Source organism: Macroventuria anomochaeta, assembly GCF_010093625.1.
Source record: "Macroventuria anomochaeta strain CBS 525.71 unplaced genomic scaffold BU25scaffold_17, whole genome shotgun sequence".
NCBI classification, from domain to species: Eukaryota; Fungi; Ascomycota; class Dothideomycetes; order Pleosporales; family Didymellaceae; genus Macroventuria; species Macroventuria anomochaeta.
The window spans coordinates 211,806-237,107 of record NW_022985378.1 but is presented as its reverse complement, the minus strand read 5'-3'; the positions used below and the strand labels follow the sequence as shown (position 1 = coordinate 237,107).

Sequence of the window (25,302 nt, the reverse complement as noted above, 5' to 3'; positions counted from 1 at the left end):
GACGGCGTTGACACAACGATCGGCAGCAGGGCTAAAATGGCAGCAATTGTCGCCGGAGGCTGATGCGCTGGTGAAGAGATGATTGAAGGACGTTACATTGTCAACTACAGGTCTGTAAACGTACGAACAAGCGATGGCGAAGGTCCGGAGTGCAAACCTGTCCCGTTACTCCGTGCGTCCCGGCACGTAGGGACGGACGTTATATTCATACCACTACGCAATTACTCATGCGCCAAAAGCTTACTTTTACCCCAGAACGCCATCCTGATCCTGATCCTCATCGGCCAACAGGTATATTGAAGACGCCCAAGCAAAGTGCCCCGTGTAAAATGTAAACCATGTAAAATCTCGCCAGACACCAACGCGCCCTCGCTTCCCTCCTGACGCGAGGTATCTGCTTCCTCTTCCTCTTCCTCCCTACGGAGCTCTATGTCGCGCTCACAAGCGGCAAACTCGCCCTGCTACCTTGATTTCTGGATGAAGCGTTGCCTGCTGTGCGCATTGTGTGCGGTGAGAGTTTGGGAAGTGTGGGTGTTGGAGGTGTTGGTGGCGCCTCAGCTTCAGATTCGAGTTCTGTCTCGCTGGCTTCGGTGGCTTCTGTGTCGTCTGCTGTCGCTTTATCGGATGCGATGATAGGTGGTGCGGGGTGTGCTGCTGGAGGTTCTGATGGGGTGAAGTCGATGACGTCGTCGTCGTCGTCATCGTCGCTTGAGAGCGGAACCTCCACTGCTACTTCAACGGGTTCGAGGGGCGTGGAAGCATTGGTTGGCGACAGTGGCGCGTCTTTGAGGACAGCGAGTGTCTCTGTTGCCGTATTTGCGGCTTCGAGTGGTGTGGAGTCGTCGATTCGCTCGTAGAAAAGCATGAAGACGTTGCCCTGGTGGGCTTCGGCTTCGGACACGGCGTAAACGGTGTCGTCGCTGAAGCGGTACCATTGCTCTGAACTTAGTGTTGGTTCTTCATCCTCCCCCTCCTCCTCTTCTGCTTCGTCTTCTTCATTCGCTTTCTCGGTTTTTTCTTCTCGGTCCTCTTTCTCTTCCGTGTCATTGTCTTCCTTTTCTGCCTTGCGGACCGGCCTGGGGTGCGGTCGATAGCAGACGTAGTGGCCGTTGCCGTGTGTACCGAAATGAGTGACAGCAGCTCGCAGCTTGTACTGGAAGGGCGATGGCGTAGTGACGTCTGCGCCCACAAGCATAGATGTCTTGGGGTCCCGGGGCCACTCTTCAGTCTTGGGGTCCAGATCAGGTTTTTGCGAGCCGCTTGGCTGAGTCCCTAGACACCATTTGCCTAGATCCAGCGTCGATGGGTACGATACGCCGGCGTTGTTCTTGTATTGCGCAAAGGTGGTCTCGTCGAAGATACTTCGATTGACGTGGAGGACGAGCGACTTCGGCGCGCGTGCAATGACCACTTGTTTCGACTTCTCGCTCTTGACCCAGTTCTTCTTGGGAATGTTGAAAGTTTTGGTCAGAGTCGTGTCTTTAAGGTCCTCATCGTCGAGGGCTTCCTGCACGGCCAGCAGTCTTGCAGCGAATGGTGAATCCGGTCCCTTGGTGGCTGCCAGTGGCGCGAGCGTGCTCTTCAGCTTCAAGAGAGTGCACTTGGAGCATTCGACTCCGTCGATGTATTCGAGATCTGTGTGATCGTCGAGCAGTTCGCGAACGTCGTAGCCGGATCGGTTCCTACCGAGCGACACCGTGATGCAGTTGAACGGGATGAGCGAGAGGCCCTCCGCGTAGCCGCAGGTCGTACAGCCTACACGCTGGGCCAGCGAGCCTTCCAGCGGGATCGGCGCGGCATTCGGTTGTTCTGTTGCTTCGCGCTTCTCCTCTTCCTTCTCCTCTTCCTTCTCCTCCGCACTCTCCTTTTCCTTGTCACCTGCTTCTGGTAAGCTCAAGCTCTTTGCAGCCTCTGTCCAGGAGACAGATGAGCGCCTCTTACTGCGTGCCGCCTTCTTGATCTCCTTGTCCAGCTCATCCAGGACCCGCGAATAGTACTCCTGCGCGTCTTGCTGTGTGAATGTGCTCATGGACTTCAGCTTCCCGCGGATCCAAAAGTGCTGTCCGCGCTTCTCGGGGTCGTTGAGCTGGCTGATCATGTCGAGCAGCGCGCCGTTGGTGGTATCGGCGGTAAGCGACTCGTGTTCGGTCGTAGTGTTCGTAAGGTAGGCGCGCAGCGAGGGCAGGGAGGCGAGGCCCTGGATGACGCTGTTCTGGTAGCAGGAGTTGTCGTAGTTGCCCAGGCCCGGCGGCAAGTCGCTGGGAGCTCTGGACAGAGCGCTTGCAACTCCTCGCACGCCCTTGGACAGAGCACTGGCGCCCATGCCGAACAGGTTCCCCATCATGCCTCCGCTCTGCATCGTGTCGTCGCTGGCCTCGGAGCCGAGAGACGGAGCAGGCGACACCGCGCGCACGATGCCAAGAGCCATCTTGTGCGCGAACTGGCCTATCCAGAACCAGACCGGGTACCCGAGGAAGTCGAGGAACTTGAAGAGGGTTGCGATGCCTGCGACGACAGCGATTCCAACGGCAGCGGGTGTGGTGTGGCTGTCTGGTGTGGCCGAGCGCCGGTTGAATTCTTCAAACGAGAGGTAGTCGCCGTGGCTCATTGCCTTTGTGCTAGCAGCGCGTGCTAAGGATGGGTGGTGGAGTAGGGCTCCAGTATTTGTAAGGGATAGAATGCGAAGGAACGAGACGATGGAACCGTGGCTCAACCCTCAGGCCAGCGCATGAGACCAAGCAAACACGAGGGCGATGCGTCTGCTTCCAACATGAAGGAAGGGCCAGTTGCTACGCGTGAGACAGCGAGGGCGGTGGCGGCGGGCGGGAGTGAGCGTTGGGCGCAAAGCTTGTGATGGTGGTCTTGAGGGTTCGGCCAAGTGGGACTCCCGCAGCCCTATGACGCCCCACATTAAAGTTTCGAGTGAATATCCTGGAGGGGCCGTCCGCACAGCAGCCATTCGCTCTTCACTTCCCTCTCACGATTTGACCACACTCTTACACGCGGAATCTTTCTGGAACCTCACACAAACACCACTCTGCCGCTCCGAGACCCGCGACACAGCTGCATCTTACCCACATTCTACCCACATTCTACCCACACTCTACCCACACTCTACCCACATTCACAATGGCAAAGACGGCAAAGCTCAAGAAGAAGCGTATGCAACCCTCCCCACAGCAACACCCTCAAGCAACGGCTAACCGCTCCAGCAGAGGTCGCGCCGCACTCCCGCGCCGCCCGCCGCGCCGCCTCACCCTCCATCAACCTGTCCAAAGACCTCAAACCCGCGACACGAGACTCGCCCTCGCCCTCGCGACCCTCAGAAGCAAAGCACCACGTCCTCTCCGCGCAAAACGCCGGCATCTCCAAAAAGAAAGGCGGCAGCCTCAAGCGCGCACAGCGTGTCCGCGCACAGAAAGCTATGGAGCGCGCCGCAGACGATATGGACAAGTGGGAGCTGAAGAAAGCGAAGAGCATACAGAAAGCTGCGTCGATCAAGGACAGGGCGAAGGTATGGGATGATATCAACGGCGACAGCAAGGGGCGGCAGAAGAGCGCTTTTGCGGCGCTGGCGGAGGAGAGGGAGGAGAGGGAGAGGGTGCGTGCGTGGGGCGGTGAGGAGGAGATGGGTGAGGCTGCGAAAGAGGGCGCGGCCAAGAGTCAAGGGGAGCTGGGTGACGATAAGGCGCCGACGAGTGTTGCTGCGCCTGTGGAAGAGGATGAGCTGTTGTGAAGCAGTGGGTGAGATGGAAGACAGAAAATACTTCACGCCACCGGCAGACCGTGCTTGAGGGCAGCCCAACGAGCACTATGCTGCAAGAATCTAGATACCCGTCCTTTGTGGCTGCAATGAGACATGAATTTCTACCAAACGTTTCCTGGCAGACTCTTTGAAACCCCCCATTATTCGATCTTGCTCAGCTACCCACTTTCTTCTGAACCTTCCTGTGGTGTATCTACAGCCCTGCTTCACCAGCTCTTCGACATCACCATTCCATCCCCTCACCCCCCGTCGACATACTAGGCGGCCTGTCCTCCCCTCTGGTCCCCCACTCACTCTCCCTGTCTCCGAGCACAAGCTCCAGCGTCCACCCCTGTGTGAAGAACTCGTGCCCGATCCAGCTCCGCGTGTACACCTCCCCGTTCAACTTCGCACTCTGCACATATATGTTCTTGTACGCCTTGTCAAAATTAACACTGCGAATCGTCGCAGTCATGTTAGTGAGTTGGTTCGTCACGCTGATCTCAGGAAAGAACGGAGGCGTGATGAAGTACACATTCTGTCCCGGATTAGGGAAGAGACCGAGCATGCTGAATAACGTGAAGGACGCCATGGCGCCTGAGTCGTCGTTGCCGGGGAGGCCGGAGGAAGAGGTGTTGAAGCGGGAGGGTATGTCTGTTGCCCAGTTATCATCGTAGTCGTCATCGTCATCATCGGAAAGGAAAGGAAAGGTTTCGTGTGCATATGAATATTGGGAAGACGTACACGAATGCACACGTCGTGCCGACAGCCCCGGTCTCCCCGCATAATGCGGCATGTATACTGTGAGGAAGACGGGCTCGTTGCCTATATCCGCCAGCCCAGAAGTATGGAAATAGTCCAATCGTCTCAGAAACGTGTCATCGCCGCCTAGCAGCTCAATCACCCGCCCGATATCGTGGGGCACGAAGAACATGTATTCCCAGGCACTGCTTTCGAAAGTCTCGGAGGGGTTGGATGTCAAGCTGCAGAAGTCTGTGAGCGGACTGCATGCAATCGGGTCCTGATAGCCCCATGTCCCGTTTTGGTATTTGGGCTGGAAGAAACCTATGAAGTTTGTGTTTGTGCCGTTTATGAAGGAGGTTTGCGAGGGTTGGAAGAGGTTTTGCCAGTTTGTGGAGCGCGAAAGGTAGGTCGTGTATGTATCTTTACCGAGTCCTTTGGCCAGCTTAGCGAGGTTAAAGTCGTTGTAGCTGTACTCCAACGTTCTTGAAATACTGCGCGAGTTCGTGCCGAAGCCCACGGGGTCGAAATCCAGATACGGGATATAGTGCAGTGTTTTCCAAGAGTTGAGGCCGCCGCGGCCTTCGATGCTCCATTCCAGCGGCTCATTTTCGGCATCGTTGAGGATCGCGGAGTATGCGAGTTCCCAGTCGATACCGGTCAGGTTCTTGACGTACGCATCTACAATGACGTTGTCTGCGTCCGAGCCGCCTTGTGTCCAGCCTTTGCAAGTGCTCATCATGCAGTCCGGGAGCCAACCGCGATGCCTGTACGTGTCTAGTAGACTGCGGATCATGTTTGACATCATTTTTGGGTCGAGGATGGTGAGGAACGGAAGCTGCACACGCCACATGTCCCAGATGCAGTAAAAGGAGTCGAAGTATGGTTCTGTGCTTTGCCAATGAGGGTTCTCGCCAGTATAGTCCTGAGGAGAGATCATGGTGCGGTAGATTGCGCTCCAAAAGCTAGTCTGGAAGCTGGCGTCAACATCGCCTGTCGAAGTTGCTATTGGAGCGAGTTTCGCACGCCATGCACCCTCAGCTCTGGTGACCAGTCTTTCAAAGTCGAAATTTGGACCAGGTATCTCGTTCTCGGCGTTTTGACACGCCTGTTCTGTGCTGATAAAACTAAGTCCCATTCGCGCATTGATAGTCCCATTGAGTGGTCCCTTGAAGCGGAGATAGCCGCCCGCTTGAAGGTAGAACAGATTGAAGCCCCTTGTGACATAAAGCTGCTTGGGTCCGGTACCGGCTCGATCGTTCACCCATACTCCTGAGTCTTTGATCCTACCCCCTGCGACATCGAGACAGAAGTATGCTTGATAGGACCCGGCGCCGAAACTTGGCAGAAACGTGCCGTTGCCTTTTATCCGTCCAGCTTCTTCACCGTCATTGGCTTCAATACTGATCGACGCGTTCTGTCTGCTTGCCCACAAATCGGTAAGGTCTAGCATGATCAGCGGATTTCCACTCCCATTCGCGGAGAAAGCCCGGGAGAAGTCAAAGCGGAACAGTGCAGTGTGTTCAGCAACGGTCATGTCAGCATGAATGCCATTCTCCAATTCTACTCCAAAGTAGCCAGGTCGCGCTTTCACGGACTCATTCTTGTACGGCATAGCCCGCGCTGCTATTGGAAACTTGCACGAATTGATGTCGTCTTCCGGGCAGACCTGAGGAAAGATGGGAAAGTTGCCCAAGCTCGGATTGCCTCCGGTCCCAGAATCATGAAGAGCCGAAAATCCCGTGATGTTGCTTCCATCGGTGGAGAAACCTCCAGTGTTCCCACCATCTACATCGGCAACAGCTAAGACACCTGTTAGTGGTATACAGCAACAGGCTGTGTGACTCGGCGCAAACCTTTTGCCATGCCGTATGGCAAAGTCGCACCAGCGAAGACATTTCCACCGCTTCTGCTTCCGACCAGGGGGTCAATGAAGTCGAGGATATCAGAACCATGGTCTTGACTGGCGTGTTCGGACGCTGAATGCGCTTTTTGACCGTAAAAAAGAAGGCAGAAGACAAAGCAGAGAACCAACATGATGTATATGAGAGTGAATGATTCGGTCAAGAGGCGAAGGGAATAACCTTTCGCCAAGTTCTTGTTGTTACATGGTTACAACGTCGACGTCACCAGATGAGGAGTATATGGCGGGGTAGGGCGACCAGCCATCTGGTAGCTGCAACCTCATGTCTAGCAGACACACTCACTCTTCATTCTCATCATTGTCGAAACTTATTGAGATGTGGTGGTGTTCAGGTCTGAAATGGCTGTTGGTGCAAGGCTGCTCCTAGCGGCATGCCATGGCTTGCAGTGCTAGGTGGGTCTTTGTCCGTGCACGCGCTTCTTCAACCTCAGGGTCGCACTTTATTGTCCCTGCAGCTGCTTACTTCGACCGCACTTCCAAACAAATTTCTCCACCATCTCATACTGTGATAAACTAACTTTGTACGAGAACCCTCAGATACTCAGGTTCAAACCGACCTCTAGGTTCAGGACACCCATCTCACACAGGGAAAACGGCGAACAACCGGGCCGGGAGCACCCCACAATCCCGACCAAGCCAGCCTTACAACGGCAGATGATGCTACACTCGATTGCCGGCGCACGTACAATCTCGCCGAGATCAACTTTCCAGCAACGGTCTCGACTCCGTTGACCACCGGTGTCACAGCGGTGAAGACCCTTGAAAGGGAAATCTGTGGGTTGACCATGACGTCGTCTTGACTTTTAGCCCGCAACACGTCGAAGCCTCGGGAACTGACGGCCACTGTCGTTGATTTGTAAGATGCAATTGTGCAAAAGATGTTAAAGGAAGCCATCCGGCACTCATGTCTACCAATTAAGTTTCGTTCACACGCTCAATCTCTGCTTTTGATTCAAGATACCCATTAGACTATTTCGTTATAACGACCACTTCACGAATACAACTCCACGTCAACATGGCACCAGCAGCGAGATACGAATCCGACTCCAAGGATGCTTCCCCCTTGGGCAAGTCTCTCAAGTTCGAGTTCTCTGGACAGACAGCGCCCAACCGCTTCCTCAAGGGAGCCATGACTGAGCGCATCTCCAGCTGGGATCCCGAGAATCTTGAGGCTCGCGGTGTACCTTCCAAGAACCTCATCAATTTGTACAGAAGATGGGGCGAGGGCGGCATTGGCCTCATCCTTTCCGGCAACATTATGATCGAGTACGACCACCTCGAGGCTGCCGGTAACCCCATCATCCCCCGCAAGTCCGAGTTCTCCGGAGAGCGCTTCGAGGCGTTCAAGGAGATGGCAACAGAGGCTAAGAAGCACGGCTCGCTATTCGTTGGCCAAGTCTCCCACCCAGGACGCCAGGTCGAGTCGCGAATCCAGAAGAACCCCGTTTCCGCCAGCGACGTCCAGCTCGAGGGCAACATCATGGGCATGACCTTCGAGAAGCCCCACGCTGCCACCGACGAGGACATCGCCAACATCACCGAGGGCTTTGCCCACGCAGCTGAGTACCTCGAGAAGGCCGGCTACGACGGCATCGAACTCCACGGCGCCCACGGCTACCTGCTCGCCCAATTCCTCTCCCCCACCACCAACCAGCGCACCGACAAGTACGGCGGCTCGATCGAGAACCGCGCGCGCATCATCGTCGAAATCACCGACGCGATCCGCAAGCGTGTCTCGAGCAACTTCGTCGTAGGTATCAAGCTCAACTCTGTCGAGTTCCAGGACAAGGGCTTCAACCCCGAGGAAGCGAAACAGATCTGCAAGATCCTCGAGGACAACAAATTCGACTTCGTCGAGCTGTCCGGCGGCACATACGAGAAGCTCGCGTTCGGGCACCAGCGCGAGTCGACCAAGCAACGCGAGGGCTTCTTCCTCGAATTTGCCGAGTCCATCGCTCCCGTTCTCTCCAAGACAAAGACATACATCACCGGCGGCTTCAAGTCCGTCGGCGCAATGGTCAAGGCGCTCGATGTCGTTGACGGCGTGGGTCTCGCACGCCCGCTCGCGCAGGAACCGCATCTGTGCAAGGACATCCTGGAGGGCAAGGTGACGGGCGCGATCAAGCAGGCCATCGACGACAACAACTTCGGCCTTACCAACGTCGCGGCCGGCACGCAGATGCGCCAAGTTGGCAAGGATCAGGAGCCGATTGACTTGAGCCAGAAGGAGAACTTGGACGCGTTCATAAAGGATATGGGGACGTGGGGCGAGAAGATGGCGAATGATAGCAAGGTTCAGAACTATGGGTACATAGACATTACGAGCGCGCAGGCCGTGCCGTATGGAACCGCTTCAGCCTAGACTGGGCGCTTGGAGTCATGAATATAGACCGGGCTTAGATTGGGGTTACATAATCTAGACATGAGTACTATGAATTTATGAACTGTCTCGTTCGTACATGTGTCTACTTCCTCACTCCGCTTCAGCACCTCAGTACATAATGTATATATGCAACAGCAATACCCGGATAGTGTACGCCGGTCACGCGCTTAGCCTCATTCATATCAATCTTACATTCATCAAAGCTCGGGCTCGTGTATATCTGCTTGCCTCAGTTTCCTTCAGCATCGACCACCATCTCCACACCCTCCCCATCGTCACCACTCCTCTGCGTCCCCGCCAAGCTCTCGCTCTGCTGTGTCCCTGTTGCGCTGCCAGTCACACTCCCTTCCTCAGCACCTTCGCCCTTCCAGCCCATCCCCGCCCATTTCTCTCCAGCAGTCTGCATGACCAAGTCGAAGTTGAGGTCTTTAGGGAACCACCGCTCCCTCCTCTTGCTCCCCCGCTCCCCATCCCCCATCGCCGTACGACTTGCCCTCGTCGTCCGCCCCCGCTTCGCTCTCCCGCCTTCACTCAGCAGATTCCCCAGTCTGATGCGTGAGGCTTCGAGGACCTGTTCATGGGCCACGATAGCGCGAACGTATGGTGCGATATCCAGTGTGATGAGCGCGAAAGGGCGATCCAAAGATGAGAAGATCAGGTTGTACGAGGAGCGGTGGTCGATTGCGGGGTCCGGGTAGGTGTTGAATGGCGAGGGAGGGGTGGCGAGGGTGTCGAGGGCGGATGAGAAGGATGAGCGGGGTAGGGGGCGATGGGTGGCACGGTGCGATTTGTGAGTCAGGATTTGTTGCGTAAATGTCGATTCGAGGGTTGTGGACTGAGGGTCGGCTGGCGGGTGATGGGCAGCAAGATCTGGAAACAAGCGAGCTGCGAGGATATGTGTCTGTGTGGCGAGGGCTGTGTCGAGATTGAGGAAGTCTGTGAGAGGGTCCACTTGAAGGAGAGGCGCGTCGATGGTGTAGCTCAGACGTTCTTTTCCGGTTATTGAGGGGAGAGTGGGATCCATGGGTTGGTCGTGTATGGCGTCGTATGAGGGAAGATCGATGCGAGAGTATATGTCTGAGGCGCTGAGAGCGTCGGAGAAAGCTACTAGGCGGTCGAGTTCGTCGAGACTTGTAGATCGAGCGTCTTTATCGGGCTCCATCGACTTGTTGATGGGCTCGTTTTCTGCACTCCAGGAAATCGGGCTAATGCCCCAGTCATTCCAGACTTCCGCCAGTAGCTCTTCTTCCTTGTCGAACACAACGTTGCTCTTGGTCTCAAACACGTTGTGCGACAGCCAACCCATACCAGACTGGTAGGTATTCTCGCTCGCGACTCTGAGCAAGCGACCATTGGCATCGACGTCTTTGCCAGGCGGCCAACGTTGGTACATCCACTCCAGCCCGCCCTTCTTGTCGCCGACAGACATCTGGCACCAGAAGTTCAGCTCTGTGATACTGGCTCGAAGATCGTGCCCCTTCGAGTTGTAGAGATCACTAATGGCTTGTCTCTGCAGTATGTGTCCCTCTCTGCCTGCTAGTGCAACTAGATAGTCCGTCGTGAGGTCAACAGTAGGTGGGGTGAGACGCAGTATAGCCGCCATTGGTAATGCTTGTGTAGGTATCTGTAACTCGTTGTTACAGGTAATGACGATGGGTCGCTTGGACTGTGCAGCAAGCTTGATGATTTGCGCCCAGAAGTTCTGATCCTCTTCGAACAGAACATCCGCCTCTTCGATGAGAATGAGCGACTGTTTCTGTGACTTGCGCGAGGCGCCTGCAATCGGCAACATGGCTTGAGCGGCTGGAATTGTCCTAGTCTTTGCAGGAGACTTCATTGCAACCTGAACTTTCGGCTTGGGCTTTGGCTTCGTGGCAGGCTTTGCTGTAAAGAACGAAGTCATGGTACCTTGCCTTCCGCTGTCGAGATCTTTCTGGAATGCTTTGTCGCGCTCATTGTCTGTGTCATTATCCGCGACAACGGGAGCGGGCTTCGGCTTAGCGGGCAAGTCCCCTCGTTGATGATTTACCAGGTGGTTGGCGGTCATATCACCAACTTTGTCCTGGATATCCTTGCCAGAGCGTCGAATACCAGAGTGAAGCTCAAAGACTTCGAAGTCCAGCTCTTTTGCCACGGCGTATACTGTAGCGCTCTTGCCACACCCATGAGGCCCGCTGAGAAGGACCACGTTCTTGTTTCTTGTCCATTGCGGCCGTATCAGGGAAGGGTATTGACCTGGGGCGGCGTGGTTCGGATCGAGCTCAATCATTTCCTCGTCTTCATCCTCTTCGTCCGAAAAGACAATGAAATCATCCGCTGCCGTTTTCCGCTTCTTCTTAGGTGGCTTCTTCATGTCTAGCGGAGCACTAGTCTTCGAAGGATCTTGTGCGGCACCTACAGCCATGACTGTTAAGCTTCTCAGCCAGTCTTTGAGTGCAAATGCTTCTGTGCCCGATTGTAGTACATGGTCTGCCCGCCCGGGTCTGTACTTTTGTGCCCACGCCTGAGGCTCACATCTGCCTTCGTCGAAGGGTGTAAGTGTGTGCTCGATCTCATCAAACAGCGTGGTGATGGCTGGGTGTGTTTTGGCATAGAGTCGCTGTGCCAATGTCTCGATCGGTGCCCGGATCTGGGCGCGCACCTTGTGTTGGATGTCGATTCCTGTGGTCAGCAAGCGTGTTGGTAAACGCACGTCCTCCGGTGGTGCGAACTCCTGGTTGGTCGGGTCTGATCCAATTGTCACGTCCTTTGGCAATTGGCCGACCAATCTCGTGATGATTTCCTCCTCAGCGGACAGTGTGTACACATTGCTCTTCAGCTTTGCAGGCCTCAACGTCAAGCCTGTGCCCGGCGGCTGTGGTAATGGCTCATTTCTGGCTTCGTTGTCGAGATTCCGGACATGCGCAGTCTCCTGTGAAGGCCAGGAGGGTTCGTTCAGCCCCGACTGCTTAGCTAATCGACTGTTCCTTGATGTCGTCCCGAAGGCTGGCGTACCTTCATCATCCTGCTCCTTGCGTCTCTCCGCTCTCAGCTTGCCCGGCGTACACGCACTCTTCCTGGGGGTCACAGTGCGACGCTCGGGTTCCGGCTTTGTGAGCGCTTCTACCTTCTTCTGACCAGCCTTGCCCGCAAAGAACGGATGAGGGGCCTTGGGCGGTCCAGCAGGCTTAGGGGGGACAACCGACACATGCTTCTCAGATGACTTGCCACCACTGAGGATCGCACCGATCTTTTGTCCAATAGCCAGCCTGGACGCATTGTCTGAACCGTATCGAATGATCGTGACTGTGGAAGAGAGACTGTTGTTCTTAGCGGCTTTTCGGGGGCGACCCCTTCGCTTCGGTGTTGTTGAAGTCGGTGGGTCAGGCTTGTTCGGGGGACTCGATACCAGCTTGCCGGTCTTTGTGACTTTGATCTGCTTCTTCGGGGTGATTTTGGCAGCCGTACTTCCGGTAGCCTCTGAAGGGACGTTCTCGTTGCCGGTCTCTGCGACGCGTTCGCCAGCATTCGGTGGTGTGACGGACCGTGATGTAGGCTTAGCTGCTTGTGGGAACGATGATTCCGGGACAGTATCTTCTGGGGCGTCCTCGGCGATAGGTGGTGAGGACCCCAGTGCTTCGCCCTTTGGTGTACTTGTAACCAGTGTATGTGTATCGACCATGATATCGTCTATGACCTCTCGTGTCCCTGTCAGTCCAGCTTCAGCGTGCAATTGCTGGTACAGATCTGAGGGCGGTCCTGCAGCCATTCGACCTGCATCTGTTGCATCCGTTGTAGGCTCCGGTGATACTGTCTTTCTTCGTTTTCTTCGATCCAGATTCAAGTCCTCTTCTAACGACGATCCTGCCAGTTCATCTGCACTGGCCTTCACGTCCGCCTCATTCGACTGGACAGCTGGTCGCCGGGCAAAGCTGTCCAGTGACGGCTGGTTCTTTGTGTGCGCGGTTCTCCTTGTGCGCTTCTTTCGCGGCTTTGGAGCCTTTGGGCTGGTGTCCTGCACGTCATAGTCCTGGTCATCGTTCGCATCATGATGATTCGTGGTAACGTCGTTCGCAGTTGGCTCTAGGGCCTGGGTTTCTAAATAACAGTTAGTATGAGAGTCTGGTGTACGATGCAACGAGCATACTGGGAGGCTTGGAGAAGAATGGATGCACGTTCTTGGGTTCCTCAAGATGCATGGCAGTATGCACTGCAGTAAGAGCCATTGACTTGGGCTGAAATCACGACGACATGGCTTGAAGTGAAGTAGATGGACAGGAAAGACAGAAAAAGACAGATACGTGCAAGGGGTATCTGCAGGGTCCAGAAGTGAGAGAGGTAGCGTGGAAGCGTGATGTGAATGCCTCCAGATCTGCCTCACGTCTACGCGACATAATGATGCACGCGACGCGCCTTGAGCTAAAGTGGCTGCAGGGGGCCCACTTTCTTGCCGCGGCCCAGCCACAGTGCAAGCCACAGATCAAGCCACCGCTAAAACGACCCGCTGAACTTTTTCGAAGACCGCAGACGCGACCGGTGCAGCGACTTGAGCAGACCTCACACAGCACACAAAAGGCCTGGCTAACGGAATGTCGTCCAACAAGGAAATCGGCGCGCCATTTACTTTGGCCTCGCTGTCAAAGCCTGTTAACTCCACCAACGGGCGCATCCATGCAACTGGTGTGTGCAGCATCAGTGGGATCAAAAAGAGGAAGCGCACGGAAATTGTTGTTGGTGTCGAGGGCGAATGCATAAGTATTTACAGTGTATGTTATGATCCTGCATCTGCGAAAGCCACCAGCTAACCTCAAACCAGCTGCAAAACCCTCAACTCGTCACCTCATATGCGCTTCCGCCCAGCGCTTCCTTCACAGCCGCCCCATACTCGACATACCGAAAGGGCTCGTCCAAGACAGCCGCCCAGCGCTTCACATACGCTTCCGTTACCGAGTCGACCGCTGGAGCAAAGTCACAGCTAGTCTGCTTCCACGAGACCATCTTCGGCGACAATGCAGAGACTGCGAAAACCTCGTACACACCCTCGAACGGCGCCCAGGTCTCGACGATCGAGTCGCTCCCTGTCGCAGGGGCTAGCTCGAGCAAGGATTCGACACACGATGTACTTACTACCTTCGACAACGGAGATGTCATCTGTCTGTCCGCAGACCTCTCGACTGTCCGATGGGTCGCGAATCTGACATCAGCGGGTTCGCAGAAGAGCAACGACTTCAAGATTGAGAACATCACACTGTCGATCGCCCGTAATGTAACGCGAGGCCTGTTGCGCAGCAGAGAAGACATTGCAGCTCTACTGAGCCCCGAATCCAACGAAGCTTCCGATCTGTTGGAGCTTACCCAAATACTCTGCGTCATCGGCCAGAACACAAACGGGAGCAGGATCTTGCAGCTTCTGCAGGTGCAGCCTCGGAATGCGGATCTTCCCTCGACCCAGCTACAGCCGCTCAAGCACCTGCTTTCGATCAGCCTGCCCAAGCCTTCAAGCATACTACTTCGCACAGACTCAACCGCGACCTATTCACTTCACGCCACTAGTGGTGCGCTGCACATTTTGGTCGACGGTGGCATCATTTCATACGACCTGTCAGGAACTGTACCCAAGATCAACTCTGAGCTTCTGCTCACTGAAGCAAAGATCGACTCGTTCTTGCGCATTTCCCAGGACGTTGTGTTCACAACAGCGCCAGGCTCATGCCGTGCGTTTGACGTCAAGTACAACTCTTTGCAAGCCTACTTGACACTGGGTACGTCTCCCGCATCGGACGACGCAGCTTCCAAGAAGCGGAAGCACGCTCAGCCAGATGCCGGGACATCAGCCACACCCCAACTAGTAGCCTACTATGCCGAGCTCGGTCTTGTAGTAGCCGTACGCGATGATGAGCTCCTCGGCATGCAGTACGGAGGCACAAACGCACGCAAGCGGGTCAAGACCGAGGGCACCCTACTGATTGACGCGCTCGGCAAGGGTATTGCAAAGCCTAAGGCTGGCGCAGAATCGGCCAAGTGGCTGGACAGGAAGGAGAAGCTGGACCGCTACGCTTCAAAGAGCAAGATTGCTAAATTCGAAGGTGTTCTCGCTTCATGCCTGGGTGTACCACTGGAGAAGAAGACAGACACACAGGCCAAGCAGGAGAATGAGGTACAGGGCGGACCTCTGACCAACGGTGTGGGCCCGAGCCTGCCAAAAGAGGACGCTATGGTTGTTGAGAAGGCTGATGATGAGGCTTCCGAGGATCAACTGCGGAAGTGGAACCTGCTTTCGGCCATCCCCGAGTCGCAACGACAGCTGCACCGTCAACATGCTCTCTACGCGCTCAGCAAGATCTTCAGATTCGAGGGCAGTACACTGACGGTCGCTTTCTTCCCTCCCAACGTCTTCCAGTGGCTGCTACAAATCGGCCACCTGACTAAAGAATCCATCCGCCGCGCCCTCCTAGACGAAGCGTCCGAGTTCGCCCACGCCGTCCCCAAAATCACCGACGGCGACATCGTGAAAGCCATCGTAGCTTTCGACCCCGAGCTCCACATCCTCTCCGCCGTGCTAAACCACAAGCACTTCCTCCCCATCGGCGAAGTCGTCGAAGCCATCCGCCTCCTCACACAGTCTCTTGACGACAAGCCCTCCACATCCTCAGACACGCCCAAGCTGCTCACCAATGGCACCGCCCCCGCAGACTCCGACATGGACGTCGACGTCGAACTCGATGCGGCAACAACAGAAGTCGACCACGCCCTCACCGTGCTCTCCAACGGCGTCTCCATCCGCAGCAACACCCTGCGCCCCGCGCTCACCCGCCTGCACACTTTCCCCGCCCCCCTCATCAGCTCAACACTACGCTCCGTGCTGCCCCGCCGAGATCTCGAGAGCCTGATCCGGCTGCTGCACTTCGAGCTCAAGAACGGCGGCTGGAGTTCGCAGTACGATTTCATCGATCCGGAAGCCTCCACCGACGACAGCCCCGACGACCACGCAGTGACCATCATCGCGTCCCTGCTGTCCAGCACGCTCGATGCCATCGGCGCCGGGGCCTGGCTCGCGGCCGTCGGCACTCCTACAGACGCTGACGAGGGCAAGGACATCATCGACGCGCTGCACGCAGACACTTCGGAGGCGCTGAATGGATTCTGGGAAGCGCGGTATATGCGCGGCTTACTTGGGGAGTTCTTGCGGTATGCGGCGAATACGCCCAAGTCTCAGAAGCCCAGTAACAAGAGTCTGGAGAACCAGAACAAGCCATTCGCTGTTGCGGGCATCAAGGACGAGGACTTGCCCATGCTGCCGCTTGGTGGGCGCGGCGATATGGGGATTGAGAAAACGAAGCAGGGCAAGGGCGGTCGGAGGGAGGAGAGGAGTAAGCGCGAGATTGGTATGCTCATCAGTAAGAAGGTGCCCAAGTACAGCTTTGAGAGGATCGTGGTTTGAGGATCAAGCGAGGCAAGGTCAACTGGCGGAGCTGTGTTGGATAGTGATGATGTAGAAGTAGACAAAGATACCAGAAGAGATGACGCGACCTGTCGCTTCGCAATTGTACGTTACCGTCTCCAAATCAATGCGTCTAATGTCGGGTCGTGCTTGTACAATTCGATGACGGCTCACGCACGATATATGTCCACGCCTATTTGACAAAAATTCATATTAATGAACCTGTGCGCGTTGCTGGCATGTACCACCGTGTCCCGCTGCTGCCCATCCACCGAACCCATCAAACTCCTCCCATTCAAAGAAGTTTAGCGAACGGCGATGGCTCCTTCACCTTCTTCTTCTCTGGCAGGCGGCCATGTTTAAAAAACCCCATGACCGATTCACCAACCGACTGACCCCACGTTCTGATCCTCGTCCTCTTCTTCTTCGCAAGAATCTCAGCTTCTTTAGCCTTCGCCGCCCCCGCCTCTGCCAGCGCACGGTTCTCCTTCGTAGTCGGCCAGAACTTCTCCCTCAGCTCCGCAAGCTTGAGATCAATAGATGCCCTCTTCTCGTGAACCAGCACCGGTTTATTGCCGCGCTCCTGACCAAACATGGTCGAGAAGGTGCCGGTCGTGCGATAGAGGTACACTTGTGGCGCGTAAAAAGATGTCTCGAGTGACTTTAGTTCGGCAGCACGGTTGTCGGCAAGGTCTCTGGCGCGCACGAGTTCATCGAATGCATGTTGATCGAAATAGTGATAGTTCTTCATTTGAGATCGCCGGTACACCTCTATGCCGGCCCCTTTACACGTGTAGTCGCCCTACGACTTGTCCTTCAGTGCGCGCAGTGTGCGTACGACTTCGACGGGCTCGGTTTGCCCGACAGCCTTCTGAATTTCGGGGTCTGCGTAGAGCATGAAGACGTTGTGTTTCTGGATTTGTCAGTTGTGACTTGACGTCGACCGGAAGAATCGCGAAAACGTACCTTCTCATCGCCAATGGTGAATTTGCCTTGTGTCTCCTTGTTCGCCTGAGAGTAGCTGTCAAGCTTCTTGACTGCCTCGTTGTCCTTCGCTACTGTCTTTGCGAATTTGACGTTGCCCTTCGTGTACTCGTGGCCAGGGTACACTTTTGTGTCGTCTGGCAAAGCGGCCAGGGTCTCGTTTAGTGCCTTGTGCATTTCCTCGGCGGTGCCTTCGAAGAAGCGGCCGCAGCCGCCAATGAACATTGTGTCACCAGTGAAGACAGCCTTGTCGTCCCCGTCTTTGAAGTAGAAGCAGATGCTGTCTTGTGTGTGACATGGTGTGTGAAGAGCAGTGACCTCGATGGAACCAATGTTGAACGTCTCTTTGTGGGTAGGAGTCTTGTTGACTAGAGTGCAGTCGCGGCCGCCAATAACCGGGAGCTTGTGGTGCTTGAGCTACGATATGTTAGCTGACACACAGAATAGTTGGTGTATCTGCCTTACAATCTCTTTGTTTCCTCCTGCATGGTCATGATGGCTGCCGACATGTTAGGAGAAATGTCGAGGAAGAAGTGGAGATGCTCACTGGTGGGTGTTGATGATCTTTGTTAGTTTCAGACCCGCTTTTGTCTGCTTTTCAAGGACAGGAAGAACCCTGTAGACATTAGGAGTTAGTTATTGAGTCCACATCGAGGGTCATCTGAGTGGCAGTAGACGTACTCCTCCGGATGTGCTGGGTCGATGATCACGGCTTCGCGTGTCTTATCGTCTGAGACGAGGTAGGCATAGTTGTTGCCGGTGCCCTCCCCTGCATGGCTGTCAGCGTGGGATGGTAATGGGTTTTTCCATCAAGGTGCTCATACACATAGGAATTGATTGGATATGCATGGCGCGTGAAATGGATAGCTGCAAGAGATTAGCTTATGGTCTCTTGGAAGTGAAACACGAAAAAAGCTCACTCCTGTAATCGGTAAACGAAGTGATTGAAATGGTGCGCGTCTGACTGCAGCAGTAAAGAAGCTCATGGGTAGAGTCTGCAGTGTTGTTGATGAGATGACATACATGGGAGCTGCGAAAGGGGATGACATCAACGCAGCTTCCCGAGCTGCTTGTAGGCGTTTCGGAAAGACCAGGTACACCCCGTGACCTGAGTGATGCGAGCTAACCATTCTCCAACATCATCAAAACATAGTCTTCTACCTCTAAACTCGACAGGACTATGCAAAAGGCTACGTCAGATAGATCTATACAGGAGCTAGCATAGTATCTCTTGTGCGCATACGTGCACACCTTGTTGCAGCTGATTCACCTTGATGAGGGCGCTAAAAGATAGTCTCTTGGCTATTGTACGCAGCCTCTGATCAGAGCTACGCATAGAGCTGGTTCGCTGTCCAGGTCACGGGGTATACCTGGTCTTTCCGAAACAACCCATATCGATAGAGAGTATGTCAGTAAAGCCACGGAAAGCGCATTGCTGTCGCGCTTCACCTTCATGATCGCGAGACTCCCGCTCAGTCACATGTCACCCAAATCATGAAGCAGTGCAGGAAAGAGATTCAATTGGACCTTAAGAAGGGTCGTGCACAGAATTATCGTCTCCAGCACCAAACGCCAGCCCTTGCAATGCCCTACCAGTCATGAGCTCGTCACTATTTACAAAACATCGTTACTACAACAGTGCCTTCAATCGCTTTTGCAGCTCGGGCTTCTCCGATGGACCATCGTCATGCAGACGGCGACCTTGTGGGTCGTACAGCGGGTCTGACACTACAGTAGCAGTGATCTTGCGGCTGAAATACTCAATCTCCACCGAATCGCCCTCGTTGAGATCCTTCGGTAGCCAGGCGTATGCAATGGGCTTGCGAACAGTGTACCCAAAGGCTGCGTTGGTGACATAACCGGCTACTTGTCCGTTACGGAAGACTGGCTCCTTACCCAAGACCATGGAGCGACCATCGTCAACAGTCAAGCACCTCAGCCGTTTCGTTGGTGTGCGTCTTGACGCAGCCTCGAGCGCAGCCTTGCCAACGAAGTCGACCTTCTTGTCTCTCTGGATCGCGTAGGTGATGCCAGCCTCATACGGATTGTATTCAGATGAGAAGTCTGAACCTGAAGCTCGGATGCCCTTCTCCAGTCGCAGACCGTTGAACGCAGCACGGCCAGCGGCCACGAGTCCATGAGACTGGCCTGCTTGCCACAGAAGATCCCACAACCGTTGGCCAAATTCCGGTGTTGTCTGGATTTCCCACCCATGCTCTCCGACGAACGACTTTCGGAACATCGTGACTGAGATACCGGCGAGGCCTGACTTCTTAACGCCCATGTATGGCAAGCCGTTATTGGAGAAGTCGTCTGCACTGATCTCTCGAATCACATCGCGAGCTCGAGGTCCCCAGAGACCAAGACAACAAGTGCTTCCGGTGACGTCGCGTACTTGCACCCACTGACTGGGTGTGCCCTTTGACTGTTGACGGGCCTCTCGCACGAGGTAGGCGAGATCGGTGGCGGTGTTGGCGCCAATCTGGAATACGTCATCTTCAATCCTTGACACAAAAATGTCGCTCAGAACTCCACCATGTCTGTTGAGGAGCAATGTGTGAGTGATAGCACCAGGCGCTTTGGTCACATCGCTTGTCGTAAGACGCTGCAACAAGTCAACGGCTGCGGGACCGAAGACTTCGAATCGATGGAACGTGGTCATGTCATACATTGCGACTGCGTTGCGAGTCTTCCATGCCTCTGCTGCTGCGATTGGGGAGTAAAACTTCGACGACCAAGCATCACGATCGACTGGCCTCCAATCCTTAGGAAGCGACGTGACGAGCTCAGCATTCGCTTCGTACCAGTGCGGACGTTCCCAACCTCCGACCTCGAGGAAGAACGCGCCTTGCTCACGTTGTCGAGCGTGGAATGGGCTGACACGTAGGTTGCGTGGAGTATGCTTCGGTTCGAGTGGGTGGATGATGTCGTAGATCTCCACGAAGTTCTGCTGTGACGTCTCACTGATGTACTCTGGACTGAGCTGGACCTCTTCGAATCGAGTCACCTCCAACTCGGCAATGTCTATCTTGGAGCGGCCTTCAGTGAGCATCTCGGCAACAGCCCGAGCTACACCAGCAGAGTGCGTCACCCAGACAGCTTCGGCAACGTAGAACCCGTCGAGATTGGGCGCTTGGCCTACAACTGATCCGCCATCTGGCGTGAAGGAGAAAATACCATTGAAACCATCTGCAATCTCAGTCTCCCGAAGTGCCGGCAGTAGCTCCTTCGTTGCTTTCCAGGCTGGTTCAAAATCCTCGGGCGTAAACTCGAGCCGTGATGGCATGTTCTTCTCATCAACCTTCTCTGGTGTGACGCCCAAAGATGCGGCATTGACTGGCATAGGTCGATGCCCATAATATCCAATACCGTACTGCTCACCATGCTCGCGGTAGTATAAGTCCTGATCTTGGTATCGCAGGATCGGGTACTCAGCATTCATCGCGTTGATGTTCTTGTTGACGTCGCGACCCACAAGGCCCGGTACAGCTGTTGTCTTGACGTATTGGTGACCGAGCGGGAGGAGTGGTACCTTCAGCCCGATCATCTTACCGATCTCCACGCCCCAAAATCCGGCGCAAGACACGGCAATATCTGCAGGCACGCTGCCCTTGTTTGTGGTGACGCCTGTCACGTGGCCATTCGCCTGTTCGATGCCGGTGACTACGGTGTGTTCGAGGTATCGGACGCCAGCTTTGGTTGTGCTCTCGATGAGCAGCTGTGTGGCGCGGGCTGCTAATGCCAGACCGTCACTCGGAATGTGAAGGCCACCCAAGATCATACTCTTGTTCAAACCCGGGTACTTCTTGTGGCACTCCTCTGGACTGATCAAGTGTGCTTCGATGCCCCAAGACTGAGCATACCCGTGCTTGCGCTTGAGCTCTTCCAGGCGCTCTTGTGTTGTCGCGATCTCGAGACCACCCAGCTGGTTGAAGCAGTTCTGGCCATTTTTCTCAAGTGATTGTAACTTCTCGACTGTGTATTTGGCGAACAGGGTCATTGTCTTCGACGGGTTCGTCTGGAACACAAGGCCCGGTGCGTGTGACGTTGAGCCTCCTGGCATGCTCAACGGGCCTTGCTCGATAACGGTAATGTTGTTCCATCCTCTCGAAACCAGCTCATCAGCAAGATTGGTACCGACAATGCCAGCACCGATGATGACAACACGCTGCGAGGTCGCCATTGTGAAAAAGGATGAAACGGATATAATTGATCACACTGGCTATTGAGCAAGCAGCTTCTTAAGAGGACTGTAGCTCGAGATAACGATTCCTCTCGTCGCACTTCACAGCTTAATCGGCCGCACCTAAGCGTGGACAGCACCTTCGGGACTGCGAAAGCTTTCCCATGGTGGCATGTAACAGCAGTGCTAGGGACGATGAATCCATACCCCGCATGCGGCTCTTACGACATTGGTGGGGGATGTCTTCTAAGCGTAGACGTAGGGTCCTGATTGCCAAATCGAGCCTAGACGGGCGCGTTCGCGATATAAGCCGACCGGGATGGCTAGTGTGGGTGGCCGAACAGTCCGGCCAGCTTAGTTCTGGAAACGCTTCATAACTCGCGACAACCCCGCCTCGCGTGTGCGCACTTGCTCCCTCCACAACTTTTGCAGACTCCATATCAGATTCAAGCATTCATCATCCGATGGGTCGTTCCAACGGTCAGTATTTGCTGTGCAACATGGCTATTCCATAGCAACTCCCTGTCTGGCTCTTCACAGAGATACCAGCAATGATCAATTTAATCGACATTGGCTACAACGCTGCATGCACACATGCACCAGTTTGAAAGCTGCATAATCAGCATCGCGACATCGCCATTGTCGATTTCCATGCGACTCAGGCCCTCGAGGCGTACCTTTGCGACAAACCCTTGCAACAAGCCCTACAAAAACATCCACCAACGGGCCTGCCAGTATGTTGAGACCTACAGCAACTGCCGTCTACATGTTTGTCGTTCGACTCGATTGGTGCTCGTATCGCGGCACTGCACTCTTCGACAAAGCCCTTGATCCAAGTCTGTAATTTTGGTCACTCCTCACTTAAGTCACTGCGGATCGCAGTCTCAGAGCTCCTCGGTCGGCTTCCCTTGAGGCAGGTTATCGAGATCTGCAAAATTTTTGATGGCCCTTCGATAGGATCCAGACTCTTTATACGAGCCTGTACTCAGATGTGCCCAAACCCAGCAGTCTCGACTTCGAAACTGTACTCACTCAGGCTCACCTACCATATCAAGACACGTCGTTACTTCGACTACTCCGACGACAAGTGCGGCAGATGCGATGTGAGGTAAGAACGTGCATTGAGGCGCGTGGTCATCGGTAAGGTAACTCCGGACTGAACTGACAAAGCGGTATCGCTGCTACGACACCTGAAAGATGGTGCTATTACGCAACAGCCCTGGCAGTACACATTATGTCTGGTTATGACAGACGTTGCTCTGTCAAGCACAGACTGAGCCACAATGTCACCGATCCACACTTCATCGCCCCTGATGAAAAAATGCAGCTCTGCACACGGTTCCGCACCATAGTAATTGGCCTCTCTGTGAAACTACTGTTAATCGCAGGCTTGGACGATCGAGACTATCTCGATAGAATTCGACAAGAGGGATAGAAGTTGCAGGATCTGACCGCAATCATGCCGTGGTGTTTGTGGCTGATAAGCAGGGCGAGGCTTTGTTGGTACTGACTTTCCGAATTTGGACATCAGATCCATGAGCGATGATACCAGGTCCGTGCCAGCAGGAGGGGCAATCAACCAGACCAGTCTCGCTTTCTATTACGATGACCGTTGCATTAGGCTCCTATGGACTCTTTGATTGATTTGGGCCATCGCCCACCGAACGCCATGGCTGACCACTAGCCTACTGTCTGGATCACCTTTGATTCGACGACGACTCTGATCACGATGGCAGATCTGGCGGTCGCAAATAGTCCTCGGATGCAGCAAGCAAACGTGGCGCATGACGGCTGCTTACAGTCCGATTACGTTCGCGCTACCCACTGGCCAGCCGTCCACACAGTGAATGGATTCCACTTCCCCATATGGGGCAGGGAACTCGTTTACTCGATAAGGATGAGGAGTAGTCCTGGCTATGTATATCAATGCTTCAGCTGCCATAAGCATAGCATCATCACTACAAATGTCCTCTCTACACAACAAGGCCTTTCTCAGCTTATCATCAGTAATCCGTACTATCAAGCTCAGTGTCGCCTACATCTACTTCACCATGGTCGGATCTCTGTTGAGCTACATCGGACTTGGTGGCGCTGTCCCAGCCTCACCACCACTAGAGAATGGCGCCGTTCGCGCCCTGCCTGGAAACTGGTACTCATCAGAGGAGATGTATCAGCTGGAGAGACGTTCCATCTTTTCTCGTCGATGGCTCATCCTCACACACAAGTCAAGACTTGCGAAGCCCGGTGACTGGCTCCGCTACAACTGCGCTAACTATGACTTCGTTGTCTCTAAGGACCGCGACGGCGAGATCCATGCTTTCCACAATGTTTGCAGGCACCGAGCCTACCCTGTTGTCGAACAAGAGGAGGGTAACTCGAAGATTCTCTCATGCAAGTACCACGGATGGTCATACGGTCTGAACGGCAAGCTTGCAAAGGCCCCGGGCTACCAAGAGCTCAATGGCTTCGACAAGGCCAAGAACGGTCTCTTCCAGATCCATGTTCACATCGACCCCAACGGCTTCATCTACATTAACATGGACTCAAACAAGGTGCCAGAAGTCACATGGGATGAGCAGTTCGAAGGCACCGACCAACAGGAGCGATTCAAGCAGTTCGACTTCGACGACTACGAATTCGACCACTCATACACCATGGAAGGCAACTTCAACTGGAAGATTCTTGCGGACAACTTCAATGAGTGCTACCACTGCAAGACAACACACCCCGACCTGCCTGCGATTGCCAACCTCGAGACCTACGACGTTCAGTGCTCAGCGGATCACATCGATCATGACCCCAAGAGCAACCCAGAGCAGGTAAAGCAGGGTCTCAACATCTGCTCCACATATCTCTTCCCCTACTCCTCCTACACCGTCAGGTAAGCATCACCACTTCATCAATATTTTCACAGCAACTAACACCACATAGCCCACACTTCATGTTCATGCAGAAGTTCATGCCCTCTGGCCCTAACCGCTGTGTCATGTACTACGAAGTCTGGAAGAATCGCAACAGCACACGCGAGGAGTTCGACCGCCTCAACATCGTCTACAAGCGTGTCATGGCCGAAGACAAAGTACTCTGCGAGCGCGCGCAAGAGAACATCAACGCCGGCGTCTTCATCAATGGCGAGTTGCATCCCCACATGGAGAAGGGGCCTCTCTTCTTCCAGAAGCGGTGCCGCGAGATCGTCATGGAGCACGCAAAGAAGGAGAAGGCGGCGGGCAAGCAGATCTGGCCGGCTAGACAGGCGCTGGAGAAGGATGGTAACTCGGCGATCAGCAATGAGGATGTTGACTTCTGCGAGGGACTGGCGTGTGGTAATGACAATGATAAGAGCGAGTTGGCTTGGTAAAAGCGTATAATTTGATGAGGCATATGATGGAGTTTGGGTGTTTGCATGGGGCCTTGACCTCTTTGGCAGTTTTGCCGTTGATTCTAGCGATTTTTTTCGTAGGCCATGACCAGAATGGCAGTCCTTCAAATTCTCGGTGTCATTGATTGATTGATTGGTTTAACGTCCTATGTGAGTCTGAGACTATGGAGGACGAGAGGTGCAGTAGCTCCTCCGGTAATGCAAGGGTTTAGTTACAGGAGGTTGAGTTCTATGAAAGTACAAGGGATGGCGAGGGCTTTTGCCCTAAGCAAAGTTGTTGGAAAATGAAAGATTGCAACATAAAACAAATCTTCAGTGTCTTCTTGCTGCTGTTCATGTTCATGCTATTTTCCCTTCACTGCAAAGTCATTGAAGTCTTCTGCAAACCGCCAACATCACTGATAGACTCTAATGACATACGACCGCTGTAATGTTGCGTTTGTCTTCGACCCCGCCAAATCGAGACTTGTCCATCGAAGAGCATGCCGAGTGTGGTTTAGCGCTCTGTGAGGCTGAAATGCCGGATTGGGACAACACATCCAT

General features: G+C 54.4%; 10 protein-coding genes across 10 annotated transcripts; 4 read left to right on the top strand and 6 right to left on the bottom strand.

Moving 5' to 3' along the window:
• Positions 1-123: 123 nt before the first annotated feature.
• On the bottom strand, positions 124-2,839 carry BU25DRAFT_410946 (cysteine proteinase). The gene has a single exon (XM_033706428.1). The coding sequence runs from the start codon at positions 2,606-2,608 to the stop codon at positions 428-430; it is 2,181 nt and encodes a 726-aa protein (XP_033561533.1). The 5' UTR covers positions 2,609-2,839; the 3' UTR covers positions 124-427.
• A 129-nt stretch (positions 2,840-2,968) lies between these two features.
• BU25DRAFT_368253 (uncharacterized protein) lies at positions 2,969-3,857 on the top strand. Its single transcript, XM_033703893.1, has 2 exons — positions 2,969-3,160; positions 3,216-3,857. Exons 1-2 carry the CDS (start codon positions 3,130-3,132, stop codon positions 3,734-3,736), a joined length of 552 nt encoding a protein of 183 aa, XP_033561532.1. The 5' UTR covers positions 2,969-3,129; the 3' UTR covers positions 3,737-3,857.
• Positions 3,858-3,989: 132 nt separating this feature from the next.
• BU25DRAFT_469028 (glycoside hydrolase family 92 protein) lies at positions 3,990-6,737 on the bottom strand (the record flags this gene model as incomplete). The annotated part of the gene is made up of 3 exons (XM_033710745.1): positions 6,343-6,737; positions 4,490-6,289; positions 3,990-4,399 (listed from the first exon to the last, which is right to left on the bottom strand). Exons 1-3 carry the CDS (start codon positions 6,521-6,523, stop codon positions 3,990-3,992), a joined length of 2,391 nt encoding a protein of 796 aa, XP_033561531.1. The 5' UTR covers positions 6,524-6,737.
• A 305-nt stretch (positions 6,738-7,042) lies between these two features.
• On the top strand, positions 7,043-8,885 carry BU25DRAFT_61537 (FMN-linked oxidoreductase). Its single transcript, XM_033711961.1, has one exon. The coding sequence runs from the start codon at positions 7,426-7,428 to the stop codon at positions 8,770-8,772; it is 1,347 nt and encodes a 448-aa protein (XP_033561530.1). The 5' UTR covers positions 7,043-7,425; the 3' UTR covers positions 8,773-8,885.
• A 137-nt stretch (positions 8,886-9,022) lies between these two features.
• BU25DRAFT_491395 (uncharacterized protein) lies at positions 9,023-13,089 on the bottom strand (the record flags this gene model as incomplete). The annotated part of the gene is made up of 2 exons (XM_033711564.1): positions 12,920-13,089; positions 9,023-12,870 (listed from the first exon to the last, which is right to left on the bottom strand). Exons 1-2 carry the CDS (start codon positions 12,996-12,998, stop codon positions 9,023-9,025), a joined length of 3,927 nt encoding a protein of 1,308 aa, XP_033561529.1. The 5' UTR covers positions 12,999-13,089.
• A 216-nt stretch (positions 13,090-13,305) lies between these two features.
• On the top strand, positions 13,306-16,361 carry BU25DRAFT_61525 (uncharacterized protein). The gene is made up of 2 exons (XM_033711959.1): positions 13,306-13,538; positions 13,589-16,361. Exons 1-2 carry the CDS (start codon positions 13,362-13,364, stop codon positions 16,211-16,213), a joined length of 2,802 nt encoding a protein of 933 aa, XP_033561528.1. The 5' UTR covers positions 13,306-13,361; the 3' UTR covers positions 16,214-16,361.
• On the bottom strand, positions 16,362-17,242 carry BU25DRAFT_61526 (uncharacterized protein). Its single transcript, XM_033711960.1, has one exon. It carries the CDS (start codon positions 16,962-16,964, stop codon positions 16,509-16,511), a length of 456 nt encoding a protein of 151 aa, XP_033561527.1. The 5' UTR covers positions 16,965-17,242; the 3' UTR covers positions 16,362-16,508.
• On the bottom strand, positions 17,016-18,046 carry BU25DRAFT_458677 (Metallo-hydrolase/oxidoreductase; the record flags this gene model as incomplete). The annotated part of the gene is made up of 6 exons (XM_033710226.1): positions 17,016-17,126; positions 17,180-17,614; positions 17,663-17,696; positions 17,745-17,813; positions 17,879-17,966; positions 18,022-18,046. The coding sequence occupies 6 exons, from the start codon at positions 18,044-18,046 to the stop codon at positions 17,016-17,018; spliced, it is 762 nt and encodes a 253-aa protein (XP_033561526.1).
• Positions 18,047-18,827: 781 nt separating this feature from the next.
• BU25DRAFT_393188 (Aminomethyltransferase folate-binding domain-containing protein) lies at positions 18,828-21,380 on the bottom strand (the record flags this gene model as incomplete). The annotated part of the gene is made up of 1 exon (XM_033704684.1): positions 18,828-21,380. One exon carries the CDS (start codon positions 21,378-21,380, stop codon positions 18,828-18,830), a length of 2,553 nt encoding a protein of 850 aa, XP_033561525.1.
• Positions 21,381-23,431: 2,051 nt separating this feature from the next.
• Positions 23,432-24,738, top strand: BU25DRAFT_458675 (ISP domain-containing protein; the record flags this gene model as incomplete). The annotated part of the gene is made up of 2 exons (XM_033710225.1): positions 23,432-24,261; positions 24,312-24,738. The coding sequence occupies 2 exons, from the start codon at positions 23,432-23,434 to the stop codon at positions 24,736-24,738; spliced, it is 1,257 nt and encodes a 418-aa protein (XP_033561524.1).
• Between the last annotated feature and the right edge of the window lie 564 nt (positions 24,739-25,302).